The sequence below is a fragment of the Diadema antillarum genome, unplaced genomic scaffold (assembly GCF_040938485.1).
Source record: "Diadema antillarum isolate AM-2024a unplaced genomic scaffold, OU_Dant_1.0 scf00000132, whole genome shotgun sequence".
In the NCBI taxonomy this organism is placed as follows: domain Eukaryota; kingdom Metazoa; phylum Echinodermata; class Echinoidea; order Diadematoida; family Diadematidae; genus Diadema; species Diadema antillarum.
In genome coordinates this window covers 196,690-218,446 of record NW_027271021.1, presented here as the reverse complement: position 1 = coordinate 218,446, position 21,757 = coordinate 196,690, and the positions used below count along the sequence as shown (strand labels likewise).

The following is a 21,757-nucleotide window of genomic DNA, read 5'->3' as shown; positions in this document are numbered from 1 at the left end:
TCACAACTAAACATTTTCTCGAAAGAAATCTGTCATTCCACTCGATACAGGTGTGCTTATTAGTTCCAAGGGCATCGTTTTTCCTCTACGAACACCCCGCCCCAAACAAATTGATGAGTATTTTCGTCATCATGCATGCAAAACAGATAACTCTTTCACAAGAGTGGTCATGGCCAAATGTCAGATGACAACTGATATAAGATGCCCATTCATTGCCACAGTGCATGATAAGGTTACATCTACATACATGTATAGACACAAGTCATTGTTTAAAGTGTGATTTCACTGAAAATGTAATTAGATGATCTTTCACTCTATGTCTACCTTCTTATTATGAGAAGTTCATTTCAATAAGGGTAAACTTGCCATAATCTTTATAACTTTTTTTTTTTTTTGGGGGGGGGGGCAATGTGGGGGGAGGCATTGGACAAATGGAGGAGAGGGGTATGAATGTGATGGGTCATCACATTAGCAACACACACTAGCATTTAATTCCACACCGTTGTGTCTTTCAGTGTCGTTTAAGTAGAAGTCATTGCCATGTCGGGATCTGGTAGGTCCTAGATACAAGGTCTGTCAAAATTTGATAATTCTGTAGGGGGATGAGTCAACTCTGAAGGTAACTTGAACGAACTGAAGAGAGCGAAAATTCCAGCATATTATAGGCCTACAGTACCCATGTATTTTTCTCTTTCATTGCCTCACAACAAATCAGCAATCTCGATCATTATTTTGATGAAATTTGTAACTGAAAGTTGTACTTTTAGCACTTTTCTATCTAGAGGACGCAAACATTTCACCAATGTACCCATTGAATTTTCAGTGTTTGGACTGTGCCCATCAACTTTAGTAGGAACCTATAGTCGTTTAGTTTATGTACTCACTTATTGGTGCTGTTGTTGTACACCTTCTTCACTTGTGTAATGCCCCCTTATGATTGCATAGGCAGGGATGTACTGTAAAACCAGAAATGTTTGTGTGCGTTTTAATTTCATGAATTTCACAAGAGCAAAGATTTGTGAAATTAAAGGCCCCGTCACACTACAGCGAATGCCCAACGAATGCCAAGCAAAAGCCCAACGAATTCGAAAATGTGAAGACAGTTTGCATGTCTGACGTTCTTTGAATATCATTAGCTATTCTTAGGGATTCGCAGAGATATGCTTGAGATTTTGGACATGTTTAAAAAATAAAATCGGCTCCAGCGTATCTCTGCGAATCCCGACGAATAGCTAATGAATGCAAAGAACGCCAAGCATGTTACGAAATATTCTCGTATTACCAATGGATGTTAACATATCTTCAAATTTTCAAATTCATTGGACATACGTTGGGCATTCGTTCAAGGGCATTCGCTGTAGTGTGACGGGGCCTTAAAGGTAGGGAATCCCATTTGCACGCCTTAAATGAAGAGTTGTATAAATACAGTGGTATGTTGAAGAGAGTATCATATTAGAAACTCCCATAAAGTATTGAGAGTGGAAGGTAACATTTAGTACATTTTTTTGACCGTTAGATTTTGAATTGAATTGTTTTCGGGGCTCACCGTAAATTCCAGTACATTACTAGGCTACCTTTGCAGACCCATGTACTGCATGTGTGTCCATCATGTATATTTTGTGAAGAAAGTTCATCAACACTTACTAACATTTCTATATACATTCTTGCCACACACTCTATATGTTATTACATCAGCTCTTGTACTTTTAGATTTGTGTTTATAGATCACAAATACAGAAGAATGCAACAAAAAGGCTTAAGTGTGGCTGACACACAGAACTACTGAGAAGTTGAGTTTTGTGCATTATTCAAATTTTAGATAACTGTTGACTTCCAAATTTCTAAGCAGTGGCCTAAGCAAGTCTCCTGAGGTTCATATTTAATGTTTTGCTGCATTTTGGGAGGTCTGTAAAAGGTATCCCCTACCTTTAAGATGCATGCAAAAGTTCTTGTCCACACTAAATATGCATGGAATGCCAGTGGCAATTTGCAAAAATTTCATGCTGCGAAAATATCTTGCTTTACAGGACAGTGAGTAGGTAGGGTGCAGATGTGTTATTGCAGTGTTTGCATCATTGGATGCACTTTGTACACAAGGGCATGCTAGCAGGTAGTTTGCCTTTAATAACAGTTTGTACTCAACCCTAGTGCCTTTCAAAATCTTAGTGTGCTGACCTTGCACATAAGGACACCTGAAATTCCAACCAGTTACAGTATAACAATATGTGGAGTAAAAGAACATTACCATTGAATTAGGAACCTTGGCACTGTTTTATCTACCAGTATCTGTCTTGTCTATATCTTATTTGGTAGATATAAGATTACATGAAATCCATTGTCCAGACTTTAAGTTCTGCATTGGTGCATACCATTGTATCTTGTTTGACTGTATTGATAGTGCAATACTGTCAGTAACTTCTATACTATATCTCTACAACCTATTCAAATATTTGTTATTGACTGGCTATATTTGTAGCATCTCTCTGATACCATTGCTAAAAGAATGTGTTCTGAAAATCAAGCTGTAATGTAACTATATTTTTCTTTGAACTGAAGATTTTGAAATGGCGATAAGCTCTATCCTCAGAAAGAAAAAAAAATCCTCCACAATGATAAAGGAATATTGGAAGTGTGGTCTTAGAGGGGTAATTGTAATTAGAAAAAAAAAAAACAGTAGCTGAAACAAATGTTAGAGTAAGTGAGATTTTCTAGTGTTTAAGTGGATCTGATGTCATAAATGTGATTTGAGAAAGATGGCTACATGAAATATAATTTGTTTGATCATGCAAGTTTGAATTTGGGCATGCTATCAAATTTCTTATTAAAGCTAGTTGATGATCAGAACCACATGCGAGGTGAATTTGAATAGACCAGCAATCAATCACGTGCATTCTGCAGTCAATCATTTAGAAAATCTGTCACATGATATGTCGCATCAGAAAAACAGAACGTGTCACCTACAGAGTAATCCAAAAAAGGAATGGAAGAGAAACATAAATGTGATAATTGCCATTGGTACACAAGTCCTTCTGACATTGCAAATTACCATTGTCTATTAAAACCACTAAAAGAATCAACCTCACAAACAAAATACTTCACCTTTTGTTTGTTACTTTATTTGTTTGTGTTGGGGAGATCACAATGTTAGGAGTGATAAGTGAGATTTGAGGAATTCAATACTCATTGCTTTCGTGGAGGAAGGGGAGCTTTACGTGAGATTTTTGTTCAAATTGTGTTATGATTATTTCATTAGAATTAAAATTTGCCCATTTCAGTCATTTTTAAGTTCAGAAAAAAAGAATGAAGTGTGAGTGATATATGGATTGTTTTTCTCTGTCAAAGAATGGTACAGATTGATTTAAACGTGCACTGTAGGGTTCATATTGAGTATGTAAAATAAAGCTTATATAAGTCACACAGTTTATGATTGATTTGTGTCCCAGGTATGATTTGAGTGAAAGTCAAGTGAAAATCACAGGAAAAACATGAGCATGTCTGTTTTTTTTATATACTTTTTTTTAAAAGAAAGATTTAGAAAGATTGCAGTACCCAATACCAGACTTTCGAATGTATCCTCTGCTTTTTTTGAAGTTGTGTTGAATGGTTTGCGTTGAGAGTAGAAGGCACATAGTGTCATCATGCTCCTATTTTTTGTTCTTTTTTATCTCCTTGCAGTTTCAACAAGGTGGACACCTGGTCTTCTCGCTCATCATTTTCTAAAGTAAGTGATATAGAGCGCTTTCAGACATGTTAAATATTTCTGCAATCATACAACTTGTAGATGTAGTATATTTGAACGATAAGAGGGTTCAGACCTGCCACCCTGTAGCGAGGCATGCTTGTGAGAGCATTCAGAAAGTACTAGTGCTGTTCTGTGATAATCACATACCAGTGGAAGATGATTAACATGTGTAATCTCACTCTTGTAAAGGTGGGAACTTGGGTGAAAATTTGCACATGGTGTTGGTGACAACATCCACCGCTGTTTGAAAATAGATATTGCAATTAAAGCCCTGCCTATGTATATGATAATATATATGTGAAACCATTTGGGCAAGTAGAATGTATGCATAGAAATAGTACAAAACAATACTCAAACCATCACTTTACATAAGCTATTCATACAACAATTCCACATAAGTTCACTTTGTTAATAGATACATGCAAAAAAAACAAAAAGACAAGGAAAAAGAAACATTGCGTATTGAACAGCTGCATATATCCTAATGTTCAATATCAAGAGGAAAACCCCCTAATGTGAAGTGGACAGTCAACTTGTGTTATGTTAAAAAAAAGCGGCATTGTTGAAAGGGTGAATTGAACACAGGCTTGAAAGTTTCAATTTGTAATAATGGACAAGTCTCACTGCCATGTATTTGCCCCCATGGCAACAATGGTTTCAAGTGTAGTGACAGTGTTCATGTGCCTCTTGAGTATAATGTTATCTGTCCATCATCTGTTTTTGTCAGCCGTGTTTGTTTCGACAACCATAACTCCAAATTGCATATGTTTGAAATACAAAGCCCCTTGTGTGCATTTATCCCTGGAAATCATGTTATGATCATTATTGTCAGTAGTTTCTGAAGATAACACCGCAGTCTCAGGAAAGATGTTGCCGCAATATTTTCCCCATTTGGCAATAGCTGTAGATCAAGGCATGGAGTAAATACCTACAAAAATTATCTGTCGTCAATTTGCTTCATGCTTGAACATAAATTTGAAAACCACAGGTGTTTCTTTTTCCGTTGTTGATGGGCTGAAACTTTTAAGAACAGGTCAAGTGTGACTTGTCAGTACCATCCTTCCATTTCTTCATAAAGTTTTTCTGGTTTCACTAGTCAAGATGTTTATCTGCACACACGCAAGATAAAGGAGTCCTTGATTTGACCTTGTATTTACTCAGGACATTAGGCCAACAAACACTCCATTCGTTTAATGTATTGACTAACTGCTTTGAAAGCTGCATTGTATATTTTCTACAGAGTTGATTAACCACTTACATGCATTTTCATCCTTGCAATTTTCTCTGATTGCCACACAGAATTATCGATGTGGAAGATAGGAATGAATGTAGGATTCATTTGGCAATGTAGTCTTGAAGACAGAATGTATATTAAAAAAGGGTTCAAAGAAATAAAAGAGTTTAATCATCTTGTGATAATATTCCCTTCTTTCAGAGCTCTGTCTTGGCACAGCTGATCAACCACTTTGGTGCTTGTGGAGGGTTCGAGCTGGTGAGGCAGCGACTAAGGCAGGCTCGGGACCTGAGTATTGCACACCTTGCGGCGCTCCTGAGGTAATAAACCAGTGGTGACATTAGTCAGCAATAGTGGCCCTACCCCCTCCCCAAACCATTACCACTCCCCCATCGACAAGCAGAATGTAAATTTACGAGTGGGTGTAGTTATGTAGCAATCTCTCATTGGTGTGCGTCAACAGTCCAATTCATGTTTCGGGCGGTGCACTTTGGGTTGACAGCCCTGGATTTGCTCCAATAACTGAATACCAGTCATTCTTCACTTCTCTTCGCCATTCAATACCATTTCGTGACAAAGTCTGTTGTTCTCGTTGGAAAGACAGATTTCTGTTGTTGAAGATCATTTATTCATTCATTCATTTATATATTCATGCATTCTTCATTCATTCATTCATTCATTCATTCATTCATTCATTCATTCATGCTACTCCTTCGCCATTTCTAACCCGATTTCGATTCCGTTTGCTTTATGTGATGGCACTAGGTGAGGGCTTCAAAACTTCTACACAGAATTTTGACCTTTGACTTCTTTGACCTTTGACCTTGATTTTTTACCTATATTGCACATTTTGCTACAAAATGCTACTTCCGGCGGGGACATATATTACGCACCGCGTAATTTCTACTTTTCCTTGTTCATTCATTCATTCATTCATTCATTCATTCATTCATTCATTCATTCATTCATTCATTCATTCATTCATTCATTCATTCATTCATTCATTCATTCATTCATTCATTCATTCATTCATTCATTCATTCATTCATTCATTCATTCATTCATTCATTCATTCATTCATTCATTCATTCATTCATTCATTCATTCATTCATTCATTCATTCATTCATTCATTCATTCATTCATTCATTCATTCATTCATTCATTCATTCATTCATTCATTCACATATTTTTCCATTTCCAGCAGAAACATATTAATATTTTACAGAAGTTGAATGCATAAATTACATTGACATTGTACTATAAATGAAATGTATAAGCTTGCAAAATGTTGAAGATGAGGAATTTTATTTGCTAGGTGCACATGTTCCTCTGCATAACTCATCTCATCTCATTCTATCATCTAATGTGAGAGTTTAAAGTGCAGTGCCACAGCACTTTTGAGTTGATATCGGTGGTTTAATGAAATCATGCAAACCGAATGGTAGAAATTTTATCACAGTTGGACAACGAACTAGGAAAGTTATCAAATTGTTATCAGGGATAAGTCATAACCATGCACTCACATTGAGAGAGACAGTGGTGTCAACACAACTCTCTTATTGGTTTGTGTGCAAAAATATCAAAATCTTGTTTGTGGCCGACAATTAGGCAGCTCTATACTTTAAAAGCCATTATTTTTGTATATAGATATCTTTGCGAATGAGAAGGTCACAGACATTTTCGCACGTTGTTGTTTGTGGGATTTTGACACCGATGCTATTGACGTGCACTAATGCCTGTCCTTTCGCGATATTTTTGTGTGTTCTTAATTTCGTACCCCAATGGTGATTCGCAAAATTTGCGAAAATGAAACCCTCGTGAAGATAACACCTTTTACAGTAAACTGCTTTGCCCCTTAAAAGTCTTTGTTGCTTGGAAGTTACAAGACTCAATAATTTGATGTGCATTGCTACATCTTACTCATTGATTTCTTGTCAAAAAAAAAAGAGAATAGAAGTTTGTTGAAGATTGATGCACTGTTTAGTGAAAGACTTATCATGGCATGAAATCATCACTTCTTCCAATTCAAGTGGTTGAAGCAAATGTCATTGGCTTAGAATCAGAAGGGGATTATTGCAGTTTTGGGGTGTATTGAATTACTGGTATCATGTTGCAGAGCTGGATCTTCTCTACGTTGTGGTGTCAATTTTTGATTATTTTCATTTTCAATGAAGTGTTAAAAATCAGAACCACAAGGGGGCTATTTCACTCAATATTTGGAACAATACTTATTAATCTAGTACCTACTTTTGATTAGATAAGCTTTGTATGTCATGAAATTTGATTGTTTCATTTTTATATTTGCTCAAATCTTTAATAGAATGTGACAGTGGCCTTCTGGTTCTCAGCTGACAATGTCACTTGTTTATGAACACAGACACCTTAAATTCCTTCATTGTCTAATTCTAGGTGTAATTCTTCCTGAATTGTTTACCTTCCAATTGTTCTGTTTATCAGATTTTAGTGCAAAGCAAACATGAGGATTGTATGGAATCACCCTTTTAGTATGTCCTATTAATTTTCAGATATTTAGATTGTTTTCACCATTTGTTCAGCATACAATTTCTTATTTGTTACTTCCCTGTGTGCATGTATTTTGAGGTATTCTGTATTAAGGGGTGGAGGTGGATTTCTTGTCACCGTTCACAAATCATGCATGCAAGCTAAAGACAAAACTAGATCAAACCAGTTGTGCTGGATCCAGGATAAGGACAGTCAGTACGTTGTCGTACTCCAGTGTTTCTGTGCCTGAGTGAATATAAAAGTTAATGCAATGATTTGGTTTGGAATGCAGCTCTCTCTCCTATAAAATTGCTGTTTTTATGAGACATTAAAGGGGAATTTGCCCCTAAATAAATGTGTGCATCCATTGAAAGGAAACTATCAGTTGAACAAATCAGTGAAGTGTGAGGAAGCCTGGACTCTCTGTCGAAAATTTGCAAGGTCTGCTTTTGGCTACATCCATCCAAAATAGAAGTCTAGATTGTTTTTTTTTTTTAAAGCATAACGAAAGAGCACTTAACTTTCCTCTTTCAGAAAGCAGGGGGATTGATAAATGTGCTACCCTTAGCACATGTTAGTAACATATCAAGGGATGTGATATTTTAATTAAATTTGGAATTTCATGGATTCTCTCATATTTCTTCATTGTGTCATTGTGCTGTCTTGATATCACACATTCATATAGCTGTCTCATCCAACAATAGCAGCGCATGGATTTAAATTGAAATGAAAAAATTAATATCTTTTTTTTTTACAGATTTTGCAATTTTCATCAAACTTCACCAGTATGTTATAGTGATTTTTTCTGCATTCACCAAATCAACGTGTGTTTGGGGGTAAATTTGCCTTTAACTCTGCACAAATCTGTAATTCCTTTGCATAGGGGAAATGAGGTAGTTGACTGGAAATTAATGTATGTATTTTGCTTGGCAAATAATCAAAAAAGGTAAAGAGTGAGACAAATTATGTAACGTATGTTTGAATGAAGTCCTTTGCTGTTCTTGGTTTTCTTCTCTGTTATTATGTAAACTATGAACTGTCATTCCTTTTCACAGGCCTTTTGGACAATGCTACCAGCAACTTACAGCAGACACAATCAAATCCTACTTCCTACCAACAGTGGTAAGTATAAAACACGGGATGGATAGGTATACCCCGTGCTCCACCTGTGGAGGAGTTGGTGTCATTTGAAATAGTATCTCTCACGCGTCTCATGGCCGACTATGCTTTCAGCACAGTTTACAAGCTGCACCGTTTTGCAAATGACTGCAATGTGCAGACATGATGGGAGGGATTCCAGGGAAACACAATTTGATATTTCTCATCATCAAAGTGAGCCAGGTATAGCATGATGTATGTTTGGATATTTTGACAACATCTCGTCAAAATAAAACAGAAGTTGTGCATCCCTTTGTGGAGTCGGTTTCCATTTGTGCTTAGGCAATTTAATGACTGCTATGCCCGTTTTCTTCAAAGAGTAAACGCTGTTGAACTGGTTTCATCTTGAGATCCAGGGTAATTGTTAGCAAAAGGTGAGTAAGCAACATCTTGTATCTGTTTTCAAGATTTATGTTCTGCAGTGCAAGGTGTCCATGCTACATTGATGAGGTTCTGCAGAAGATTTGGGAAGAAGACTCCCTTTTAGTGATTTATAGAAACTGTTTACAGAATGAAAAGGACATTTTCATCAGAGTTGTTTAAAATTGAACAACTGGGTGAAGAACTCGAGCGAGACTACTGTCACAAACAGGAACAGTATTGCTGAAATCTTTTATTGCGTTTTCTCCAAGATTCATGCCACATGCAATTGTCGTACCCAAGTACAGGCTGCAGCCATGTACTGTAGGTAGGAATGTTAAGTAAACCTGTATTGTTGAATATACAAAATATGAACAATAGTTACAATCAAATTGCTTCTAGAATAAATTATTAAGAAAAATACTGTAAAACGAGGAATGTTCGCGTGCATATTAATTTTGCGAATTTCGCGAGTGCCAAGATTCGCGAAATTCAAATGCACGCGAAATTTCTTATCTACACTATATGCATTGAACGCAAGTAGCAATTCACAGAAATTTCTTGCCACGAAAAGGCCGTCGGCTCTAATTCGCGAAAATTTTGTGTTGTGAATATATCATGTTTTACAGTAGTGATATCTCCATATATTTTAGGGTTTTTTGCAAAAATTTTTACGTAGTAGGATGTTTTGTGATACAACTGACCTACATGTATGCATCAAGTGTGAAAACTCTAATATATTTTACATTACTACTCCTAATGATAAATAGTTCCTTTAATGCATTTGACAGCATGTGTGTGGGAAATTTGAGAGGATGAAAGAGTTGGCGGGTAGAATTTTTTTTTTTTTGGGGGGGGGTGGGACTGGAGTCAAGAAGGTTTTTAAGTGGATGTGGCGGAAGGTCGATAGGGACTTCTCTGTCATGTACATGTTCCCACATGGTCACACATTCCCTTGGGCTACATCCAAAAATGCTGGAAGTGACGTACTTTAAGTAATGATTACTTTATTCTCACTTTGGCTATGTTAGACGAATGGAAAACATGCTAGTAGTATACGTGACTCCACTACATCCTGGCAGTGAAGAGTCAGAAATGGCCATAAAAATTAGAAGAAAAAAAAACTAGAGGACCTTGCTTCATCACCGTCCTTTTTGCGTGGATAAATGTTGTCTGTGCATTCCACCTGTGAGATTCGATGAAAAACTCTGGAAAACGCTGAGTAGTTCGATGAAATACGCTGTATGTTGTTATTTTGAATGTTGTGTTCTTCGAGGAAAAGTAAAGTAAATCCACCCATGGAAGTGACGTTGGGACAAGGAATGGTTAGGACATGTGGTTTCATATCCTGAAACATAGTACCATTACTTAAAGGGTAGCTGCATGGCATTATGATTTGATAATGCCCTGATTTATGCAGCTATGCTATTCTTTAAAATGAAATGTGACATTCAGATAGTCTCTTCTTCTTTTTTTCAATGATGCACCATACAGAAGTAGCTTTGTTAGATTAGTTTCCATTTTGGTAGAGTAATTCAGCTAATCAGGGTAATTGACTGTGAACTTTAGCCATACTTTCTATGCAAGAGGTCATATTAAACTTTTGCCAATATTAAAACAGAAGGGATTCAGGCACTCTTAACCTCTCCACCAGCAAGGGTGCGTAGGTATCATTTAGAATCACAGTAAAACTATACAGTATTCAATCACTATCCAAGACATGGGCTTGTAACCGAAATTTCAAGTATTGCTTGTTCTTCATTCAGTGCAAATTTGAACAATTTAGAAAATTGTGTGAGTCCGTGTACATACTCTTTTTTTACTAGCTGCTGTCATAGCCTGAAGATTTTGAGAGGCTTAATGTGGAAATTTTGTAGGTGTGCGTACAAGACGATGCTGTCATAAGAGCATGGATTGTAGATAGTGACAATAACAAGATGTCAAAAGCCAGTCAACCACTATTCACACACTGGATGGAAGTTGTAAAGCGGTGGCCATGCATTGACCACTCTTGCTTTGTCTTTTCTTCCTCTGCACCGCTTTGCAGGACTCCGTGTGCTCCCATTTGCTGTCCTGTTCGGACCGGCAGCTGTTCCAGCAGGACATCCCGGTGGGGGAGCTGTCGGCCAGTCTGGTGGGACCGAGGGCTGCCTATGTCATCGTGGAGGTGAGGAGCCATGCAAGGCGAGGGAAGGGGAGGGGGGGGGCAGTCATCTTTATGTTGCCGTGGTTACAGGGATGTTGATACCACTCTTCCAGATTGTGTCTGTATCTCCTTGGTTTAGCACTCAGATCACATCATATGCTTTTATGATTTAATGACTGCAGACTTTTCAACATCGATGTCGTTGGAAAATAAAAATGAATTTTTCTTCCTGTGCAGCACTAATGGGCTAGGCCCCTTCTGGCACTCAGCAGGCGTTGTGCTTAACAATTAACTTCTGCGAAATGCATTTTCAGGAAGCTCATTGCTAGTGTCCAAATCCATTTTTGATGAACCTTTTGAACATTTCTGTGAGCAACACCATTTCTTAACTTCATAAAGCAGCTTGCCCCCCACCAAATTTGTGATGAGGTAGAGTACAAGATAGATCTACATGTGTATAAGAAATAAGAACATGAAAGAATGTATACTTTTCTTTTCCATATCTCTTTTTCTAGATCACTTCAGGTCAGTTGTATATTTTTATATGATATTCATCCCTCCGTTAATTTTCAAGCTAAATCCTACATTTTATAATCATTTGCAGAATAGCTTGATCATCTACAGTGTACAAAGCAGAAGGGCATTGACAATGTACAAAGCCCATGGACTTACATCCTTCTGCGTACCAGCTGGAGACAGTTTGTGTTAATGAATTAGACCATGACAACGAGGTGATGTGACAGTGATGGCATCAAAGCACTCATGACATATCATATCATACCACCCTCCCCCCCCCCCCCCCCCCCCCGCAGTATTGCAGTTCTTGCTGATACAGTACACCGTATATCGAGATACCAACCTGTAGGAAATGTGCCGTGTTGACGTCACATCTTTAGCGTGGTAATTCCAGTATCAAAACTTAAAAGATGCCAATTAAAAGAATGCCAGAGACTGATCAAGAGATGGCCGCTTACTCCCATGTATCCTCATTGTTTGCTTTGGGGGCATAATGCATGCCTGAAGCAATAATGGGTACCATGACAGGGTGTAATGAGGTCATACATCATTGAATCCTTCCTAGCATTGTAATTACAGGGCTGTGAATAACGACGTTGCCGGGACGTGTACACTGCGGGAAATTGGTCAAGCGGTAATTGCTCGCATCACACTGTTGCGTTAGCAAGACTTTTTGTCTGGTCATATCTGAATCGAGATGCGAGGTATTTTTAGCTCAGACATTCATTAATCGCCAATCATTTCATGAAGTGTGTTTGCATTTGGAAGTGTGCATCCTCTCAAGCAATAACCTCGTAGGATTATGCTTTCAAAAGACCAGGGTCATCAGGCAATGAGGCATCCGTATTATGTTTGCCCGACCTGGAGTAATGTGAAGTAGCATCTAACTGGTCTAGCCTGGCAGCTCATAATCGTTTTTCGCCCCTAGATTTATATGGATGGCTGGTAGTCGTGCTGTGGCTTTGTGATCCTTATTACACTGAGCAAACATGACATGCTAGTAGTTTGGTAGAATGTTGAAATAAGCATGTTAAAGGAATTCTCTGGCAGTTAACAAGAAAACATTATTAAGTATTGCACTATCCCTGGTTGGTATTGGCGTGTATTTCATTCCTGGTCTCATTACTTCAATATACATCATTCATGCAAGAATCATGATTTCATGCAGTGCAGAAAACATGAGGAAATTCCAAGCATGTATTTCTTCCTGAAGATTGATGCACAGTGTAACCACAAAGTTGATAAGAGGTCATGTATGTTCATAGACAGATGTATGTTTACAGATATGTCAGTTCTGCAGGGCCCTGTTGCATAAAACCCTTACCGCTGGACTTACCGCTCCTTTCTAGCTGTAAGTCTTCAAATTAGCGGTAAATTTTATAATTCTTGATGCTGATTGGCTGTGACGCCTAATTTTGATGGTAGTTACCATTGAAATTCAATGGTAAGTTTTATGCAACGGGCCACTGTTTATTTACCAGGTATTTGCCCTCAACAAGACAAACCAATTATAGTTATCAATATTACAGACAAAATACTGCAATGTGCTATGCTAATCTCCTTTTGAAAGTGACATAGTAATTAAGTAGTTGATTGTGGTCGCTCACCAGGAAGAAATACTTTATGAGAATGTTTGTTTGTTTGTTTGTTTGTTTGTTTGTTTGTTTGTTTGTTTTTGACAAGTCCATGCATAAGTTAGTTGGAATGCACACAGGTTTGTGTGCTAGATCTGACATTATTTGGAAAAGCTACTTGGATAGTACAGTGAAAATGGGAAACTCTGAATTTCCAATGTCAGCATTATCCAATAGACACTTCGTTTTGATATTTTACATCTTTTAAAATACCTTATTACGTATATATGTTCCATAGCTGCAAATGCATTCTCCCAATTGTGTAGTGTTTCTGCTGCTCAAATAGAGATTATTGTGCCCTAAACTACTCTATATACACTGTATGAGACTCTGCATCACAAAACCTACAAAAAGTCATGTTACATGCATATGATTTCCAACAGGCTTGATAATATGGTCAACATTGGGGGTTTGGGGTATTTTCAGAGACACAAAACATTTGTTTCTAGTTTTGGAATTTGAAAACATGAATTATTAATTGAAAGCATTTTAACTTTGTAGAGCTGTTTCTTCTCTCTTTTTTTTCTTTGTCAAGAAAGCATTTTAACAACTGTTCAGAGCTATTTCTTTTTTCTATGTCAAGTTGTTTTCTCCATAGTCCAAGTGAAAGTGTTCATGATAGCCCTCAAGGAGTTAAAGCTCAGCAATAGCTTTAGTACTTTGACCTAATCAATGAATAGAATGTTGTCACTGAGTGGACCAGGTATTGGGTTCATCCAATAAGCCCCTTTAAAGTAGTTGTCACAGTTTTATGTCCCCTTTCTGTTCCACACAATAAATGGTGACTCAGTGCACTTGAAGAGATCCTTGAATTCAGAGCCCCCTTTTTTTAAAGTGGTATGCTTACAGATGCTTGATTTTCTCTCATTTATTTTGGATTTTTCTTTCTTGATTTGTTATGATACCCATGTTTAAAAGCAAAAGTCCTGTGAGGGGAAAAATTAAAACAAAACAAAAAAGTGTCATATATACCCTACACACCATTGACTGATGCTCTAACCCTATTCAGTCATTGGGGATTATAAGATTTGACTTTAAATAATGCTGAATGTGTCCTTTTAAATGCATGCGGCCCTCCTCACGATCAGGAATTATCATTATCTGTTTTTTGAAGTGATCTGTTTGATACATTATATTTACGGGTGATGAAGTTCCTGTTACACATACAGCTGACGGGGTGTTTCTGTTCGTTTCATCTTGAAAGACACCTTCAGAACTAACTCGTTTTCATGTGAACAAGCCAAAGCTATATTTGGTACTTGGCAAAGTGTTTCATGAAAATGACATTTTGCCACCAAAGCCCTCTTGTTAAGAATTTTGAGTGATGTCAAAAGTTTTGAGTGATGCAACACAGATAGATGTGACCTGTGACCTGTTTGCTGTGAAAGTCTTACATCACGAGCAGCTGTGTCTTCATGCGAATTATGGATTTTCATGGCTGTCACACCTTTGCCCCCGAGTTTGCTCCTCACATGCCCTGAATGATACAACATCTTGTCACTCAAATATTTCTGTAATCACGAGACACATAGTGCATTTGGACAGTTTTGCTTCACTTTTGGGTAATAATGTGTGGGGTTTTTTTTGGTGCTCAATGGTATTCTTCTTTGCTGAGGTTGGCATACCATGAAACAGAGGCAGAATTTCCATCTCTTTTCAGCAGACAATTCTAACGAGATGGTATAGTATTGGTTGAGGTGAGGATTCAGCTTTTAACTTTTTGCGAGTTACTTAGAAACCTCTCTATGAAATGATGAAAAGCATACAATTCTAAGAGGGAATCAGAGTTTATTTCATGAAAATCGGTTTTGAAATGGCTGAGACATCCAAAAACAAAGTAAAACAAGGTGATCCTGATACAAATGGGTCCCACCATTTATTAGGATCACATTGTTTTGAATATCTCAGCCATTTCAAAATCAACTTTCATCAAATAAACCTCGAATTCCTCTTTGAATTATATGCTCTCTCATATTTCTTTAGAGGTTTCTCGTTATCTCAAAAAAATCATCATTGAAAAACGTTGGAAACCTGAAGCCCCACCTCAACCCAAACTGTACCATCCCTTTCCAAGTGGATGTTTTGATAGACTCACTTTGTAAAGTATTAACAAGGCATATATACTCTTCCAAAGAAAAGGATTCTCTTTACAACCTGATCATGAGTGTTTAACTGTGTTTGTTTGTGTTTAAGCATCCATAAACTCCAATAGCATAGCAACAGGACATAAAGATACAAATGTAATTGCATATCAACCTGTTGGGAGAGGGTTTCATGTTTATTTTTACATACCAAGATATCAAGCTGCTTATTGAAAACAACTTTTGCATAGGATGTGTATAGCTGGGATATGGCTTCCATCCTCTCTACACACTACTGTCATAGCAGTTAAATGGGATGGGGGGGGGGGGGGGGAGGCAGCAGTATATAGACATATTTGCAGTGACTGCAGTAATAGCCAGGATGAACCAGGATGTTACCTTGTGTGTATTACCACATGTGCACACTCTGAAGTTGATTATACATATGGCTTTATTATGACAATTTGTGTCAAGAACTTTTGTGTGTTTGTTTGTATTCAAAGCTAGACTGTTTTGTTCTTACAAGAGAACGAGGGCCAAAGTGTAAGCACTGTTGAATTCAAGTAAGGTATAAACTGTATTGTCTTCAAGAATGAGTATAACGTAATACCTTTGCTGTGTCTTCAGCTATTAACCTGTTGAGGACGAGTCCCGAATATACTAGGACAAGTGTCTATTGGTAATGCGTGTTGTAGCAAAATCAGCCGTCCTCAACGGGTTAAGTCATAAGGAAATAATTATGTTTCTTCACCCACAAAAACTGTTATTTCCTCTTGGATCCATATTCCAACCATAGCAGTAATTGAATAAATCTTTTCATGATTTCCTCCGTAATGTTTACACTTTGGGTATTGAACTTATACGAAACATGATTAAAGGAATCCGCTGGCTTCATGCACTGATATATTGTATATATGTATGATGCAATCACAGACACTGGATGTTTTGGGTTTGTTTGTTTGTTTTTTTCTCAGAATGTTGGCTATGTAAACCATCACTTATTGTCATGCAGACTGGCAAAATTTTATGTGTCTTACAACCCACACTGCGTGGACACAGCTAAAGTCTGTAGCAATATGTTTTCAGTATCAGAGTTTGGAGTGATGTGTGTACAATGTATGTGCACATTATTTAAAATGTTTATTTGTGTCCAGTTGAAATTGGCGTCCAGCAAATTTTGAGGCACAATCAACAATAATCCAGTGTGGGCATGGGAATGAAGCCTCGTTAATATGAAACCTACGTAGTTGAAAGCTTGTCTTTGAAGCCTAAGATCTTAATTTGGGGTCACCAAACTTCAGAACAGTGGTCCTTCTGATGTCATGCTGCACATGAGCATGTCAGTTATTATGATAGAATAGATAGATAGATAGATAGATAGATAGATAGATAGATAGATAGATAGAGATAGGTAGGTATAGATAATAGATCATTATAGATATACATACATTGTGAGAGATGGTATTGCCCTGCCTCAATATGTTGTCCCACACTCCCATGTCTGCAGCATGGCTTTTCATGCACATATTCCTGTGATGAAAGAAAGTTTTTTTTTTTTCATGTTTGTTTTTGTTGTTGCATATGGCTTGTCTACCAAAACATCTGTGCTATTTGGGCATTACTAGTCATTTCACAATAAATCAACATCAACTGAGTGTAGACATTATTATTCCCTTTAAGTTCCATGTAGGGCACATACTGCATCACGACTTGTTTTCAGTCCCTGTCTCGAAATGGCACGAACCCGTGAGTGGGCGGGCCGCCCATGGCTCATACGGTAGCACTTCCAAGGGGGGAAAAGACTTTGGCACTGAGGTGGAGCCAGAATGATACAACATGTCGTTTTCGCGAGTCTCAGAGCTCGTTACGACCTCCAGACAATGAGAGTAAAGGATAATTAGGGTCCTTCTGGCACTTCGAGCTCATGAGATGCGAAGTTTTGTTTGTTTGTCGTCATGTGTGTGTGTGTGTTTTTTTTCCCCAGCACAAAAACATCGCTGAGAGTCTGACGCAAGAGCCGTCCTGATTCACTAAAGCATTATCCATAATTTGTCAGTTGAGTGCCAGAGGGGTGCTAGCACTTTACAGAACCTAGATGCAATTAATGTCCTTCTAGTTCTCATTCATGTAGTCTGTGAGGGATATTGTAAAAGGGCAGGTACTGTGTCATTAGCTCCTGCTTTGTAAGCATGTGGTGGTAATGTACCATGCCAGATTATGCCCATAGCTCATATGAATGAGCACTGAATGTAGAAGGTCTCTTTATACCCGGTCTTCCACTCTTGGGTCCCTTCCCTGATGTCAACGGGTTGCGTCAGAATTGTTGTGTACAGCTCCCTGCTGATAATTCAGAGATACCAACAGTTGTCTGACATACAGTACACACCCACCTTTTTCAATAACATCTACACATTTCTTATCACTGTATGTGCCATGTTTCACAGGGTTTTCATTTTCATGAATTCCATCATGTTTCGGTTACTATTTGCAAATTTCACAACACACAAATTTCAACTCTGAACTCTACATGAATTTGGTATGCACACATTCATGTCTCTGTTCATTACCGTACTCCCTGATTGCAAACTTATCCTCTCTCGATTTTGTCAGGAAGTCCCAATTCGCACAAAATTGGACTTGCTTTAATAATGATAATGATAATGATAATGATAATGAATAACATTTATATAGCGCTTAATACTGATGTTTCTAAGCGCATCAAATCGGGGAAAAAATAATATATATAACGTAAAATCAAAATACAGCATTATGTACATATTATGATAACGACAGCAACAACAACAGCAGCAAAATTAAGGTTGTGTAAACAGATGAGTTTTCAACAATGAGTTAAACCTATCAACAGCGTTATGAAAATAAAAAGGGAGTTTATTCCAAAGAAGTGGGGAAATAACTGAAAAGGCCCTATCATGGCCTAAATGGCGTATACAGTATAATCTATACCTTCCATATTAATTCCAATGCAAGCCTCGCTCCTTGATTTCCTGTATACGTACCCTCTACTTTCATTGCACACTTTACAGCTTAATGATATGCATGTTCTTTGTGAGAGAAGACTTCATATGATTGCTATGATATTACCATCCAATTATTTCCACAAGAGAATCTCGACCTGTTGTTATCATGCAGTTGATTCTCAGCCATCTGTGCATTAATGACACCTTTGTTTGCTCATGTATGAACACAAGTGTTGATTCATCAAATTGTCGGGTACATAGTGCATAGAAATCATTGCTGGTGCTTGCTCAAGCATTCACAAACTTGTTTTACTGTTAGCATGTGACATGCTTGAATGAGGGACAAAATAACGGAAATTTTTTGCTCTTGTAAAAGACGTTCATCACCTCTTTATGAGCGATAGATATGTTTGATTATGGCAGTTGATGTGGATTTCATCGGGACTATACAAGTTTACTCAAGCAATGTCTGGATAAAGTTCATATGATATCTCATCAGATGTTTGCCAGTATGTATAACAGAGATAGCTGTGATATTAATTGTTTCCCTGTGATGTTTTAAAGGCATTATTTATCATTTGCACATGAAACAAAAACTCAGCTTTAGTGCTGCAAAATAGTTCTAAAATGTGAGTTTAAGGGATAGATACAACCAGTGTAAAAATGTTGGTCAGTATACTGTAAAACGAGAAATTTTCGCGTGCATTTTAATTTCGCGAATTTCGCGAGCGCCAAAATTCGCGAAATAATGCACGCGAAAGTTTTTGTCTACACTACATGCATTGAACGCCAGTGGCAATTCATGCCGCGAAAAAGGCTGTCAGCTCCAATTCGCGAAAATTTCATGCCGCGAATATATCATGTTTTACAGTAATCAATGTTAAGTATTGTTAACTTCACAAAATGTGAACACTAGTTATAATAAAATTGTTGCTAGACTAAACCATGTACAGTTATGGTTTATTGAGAAAAACATTGATACTTCCTTATATTTTAGGCTTTATTGCAATACTTTTATATGGCAGGATTTTTTTGATATAACTGACCTACACATATGCATCAAATGTGATAACACAAACATAATTTAAATCACTGCTGCCAGTGATAAACAATACCTTTAATAACACTCTTATCCATCTGTCTTGTTTGGCATTCATTCAGGCTGTCATGAATCTCCTCTCTGCCGTCAAGACAGAAGAAGCAGAAGCAGAGGTCAAAGTTCAGTATTGGCAGGACACAATTTTAACAAGGTTTGTATAAACATTTGGCATTTTCTGCCATGTAAACCCTCTCTCTTTTCCACAACCCCTCTCTTTTCCACAACCCCTCCCCCTAAGAAAGATGAGAAGTAAATGATGAAAGATATGATATGATATTAATGACATCCTTCCCATTTTGTTTTTCATTATTTCAAGTCCTCACATACAGGGCCTCCCCCCCCCCCCCCACAAAAAAAATATAAAATGTATGTGCTCATATTCTTTGTATGTTCCAGACAGCCATGCCTCGTGTCTAACAACATTTGTTATTTCTTGCTTGAAATTTTGTGGGATTGACCCTCTTAAATTCGTTGCAGTGTCCGTGAGAGTGTTTGGACAAATTCATGTGAAAAACAGCAGGAAAATGTAGGAAGATATATTGCAAAAGGAAATGAGATACAGGCCACGATAAGCCCTGAAAACAAATTAATTTCAACAAAAAAAAAGAAAAAGGAGTGGTAGAAAAGATTGTATCCTGTTATTGTAAGTTCGGCAGAATCTGCGTAAACATTCATCATAATCCTAGCATCCCATACCCATTCCAAGAGAAAGCGATGGGGGGGGGGGGGTTGCCAGCTAGTCAAGAGAGAATATCCACTCTATGCGCTTTGCCTAGGGAGTTTCATTGAAAATCGGGCAAGAAATAAGAAAGATGAATGGAGCATTTACATCTGGGCACATTTTTCTGAAACAGAAACCAGTGGTACACATGTAGTTAAATAATGGCATCACCTTTTCGAATTCGCATGCATGATTGTGCCGAGTGTCACTGTTATGGGGAAGCACAGTGACACCAAATTGAAAATTATGTAGCTCATATTTTTGTAAATGCTGATGAAACTGTTTGTGCACTGTTCCCTGGAGTTGACTCTTCTTAACAAAATCGACTTTGACACTCAAATTAATCTACCCTGAGATTAAAACCACTGGTCAGGAAGCCCATCCCTCATAGTTTTGAGTTTTGATCCCCCATTATCAATTAAAGTGAAAACACAGTTCTCGTATGCCTGCAGAACTGTCGATTATTGCTCCAAAATGTACACGTATGCATGAGAAATGTGTGAAGTAATGCTGTGATAACACAATTTCAGTTTAATAGGTAATGACGAAAATGCGAAATAGTATCCAAAAGAGTTTGCCAGAAATACTTCAATCTCAGAGCTTACCTGATCATGGCTGCTACATAATTTTTCATGATGCAATTATAGGTAATCGGCAAATGGGAAGACTGCAGGAGAAAAAAAAACAAACGAAAACGTAGACTGTCATTTTGGGATTGTAAAAGACAAAGCATATTTTTGTTTTCTTGCACTGTGAATAATGTAGAATTATCAGTGCCAAGTTGTTTTGTGTGTGTGTGGGGGGGGGGGGAGGGGGGGCTCACAGGCCAGTTTGTTGTATTTTCTTTTTGAAGCGATGTACAGATATCCTGTTCATGTGCTTATTTTTATGATAGTTTAAATCACATGTGCAAACATGCTGGGCCAACCGCCAAACCTCGCAGGAAGTAGACAGTAGTCATTAGTACTTTACCAAATCCACTTAGGCAGCAAAATGCCTAATGCAAAAAGAGGCAACTTATTTGTTTCACCTTGGTTCATGGACAAAAAAAATAAGTTAAAACTAAATCATATTCTGGAGCAGTTTTAGTTTTCACTTCTTTACTGCAAGATGTTTTGATTCTAACTTTGAAGTGATTATGAAACCAAGAGTTATGATCAACTCCTACAAGCATATCCTTTGTTCTCTGAGTCTGCATTGCTAGCGATTGTAGAATTCCATGTTAAAAGTACTACCAGGAAAGAAATTTGTTTTTTACTATATGACAAATACACAACTCATAAACATGTATCACAAATATATTCATCTCTCAAAAATTCATAAGGACTGTACAAAAGGGCAACATTTGTGCAATCCAGTATACCTGTGCTTTGATACAAAAGTAGGAACCAAATTTGAGGAATTTTAAGCTTCACAGATTGGAAACATTTTTTTTTTCGAAAAGAATTGAGAAATCTTAAGAGAGACAGTGTCATTTGTTACCACAAAGCTCAAAAATCCACAAAAAGTAGACAAAAATAAATTTCTACTTTTCTCCATAGTTAAAAAGAGTAAGCTCTGTGCTTTAAAATGATAGATAACTTG

General features: G+C 37.4%; 1 protein-coding gene across 2 annotated transcripts in view; it reads left to right on the top strand.

Moving 5' to 3' along the window:
* The window catches only part of LOC139720717 (uncharacterized), a 66,660-nt gene that overhangs the window by 39,139 nt on the left and 5,764 nt on the right, over nt 1-21,757 (top strand). For both annotated transcript variants that reach the window (XM_071632071.1, XM_071632072.1), the window contains exons 5-9: nt 3,676-3,721; nt 5,178-5,296; nt 8,536-8,602; nt 11,046-11,165; nt 19,515-19,603. In XM_071632071.1, the coding sequence (XP_071488172.1) occupies nt 3,676-3,721; nt 5,178-5,296; nt 8,536-8,602; nt 11,046-11,165; nt 19,515-19,603 (441 nt within the window). The remainder of the gene's footprint in view (nt 1-3,675; nt 3,722-5,177; nt 5,297-8,535; nt 8,603-11,045; nt 11,166-19,514; nt 19,604-21,757) is intronic.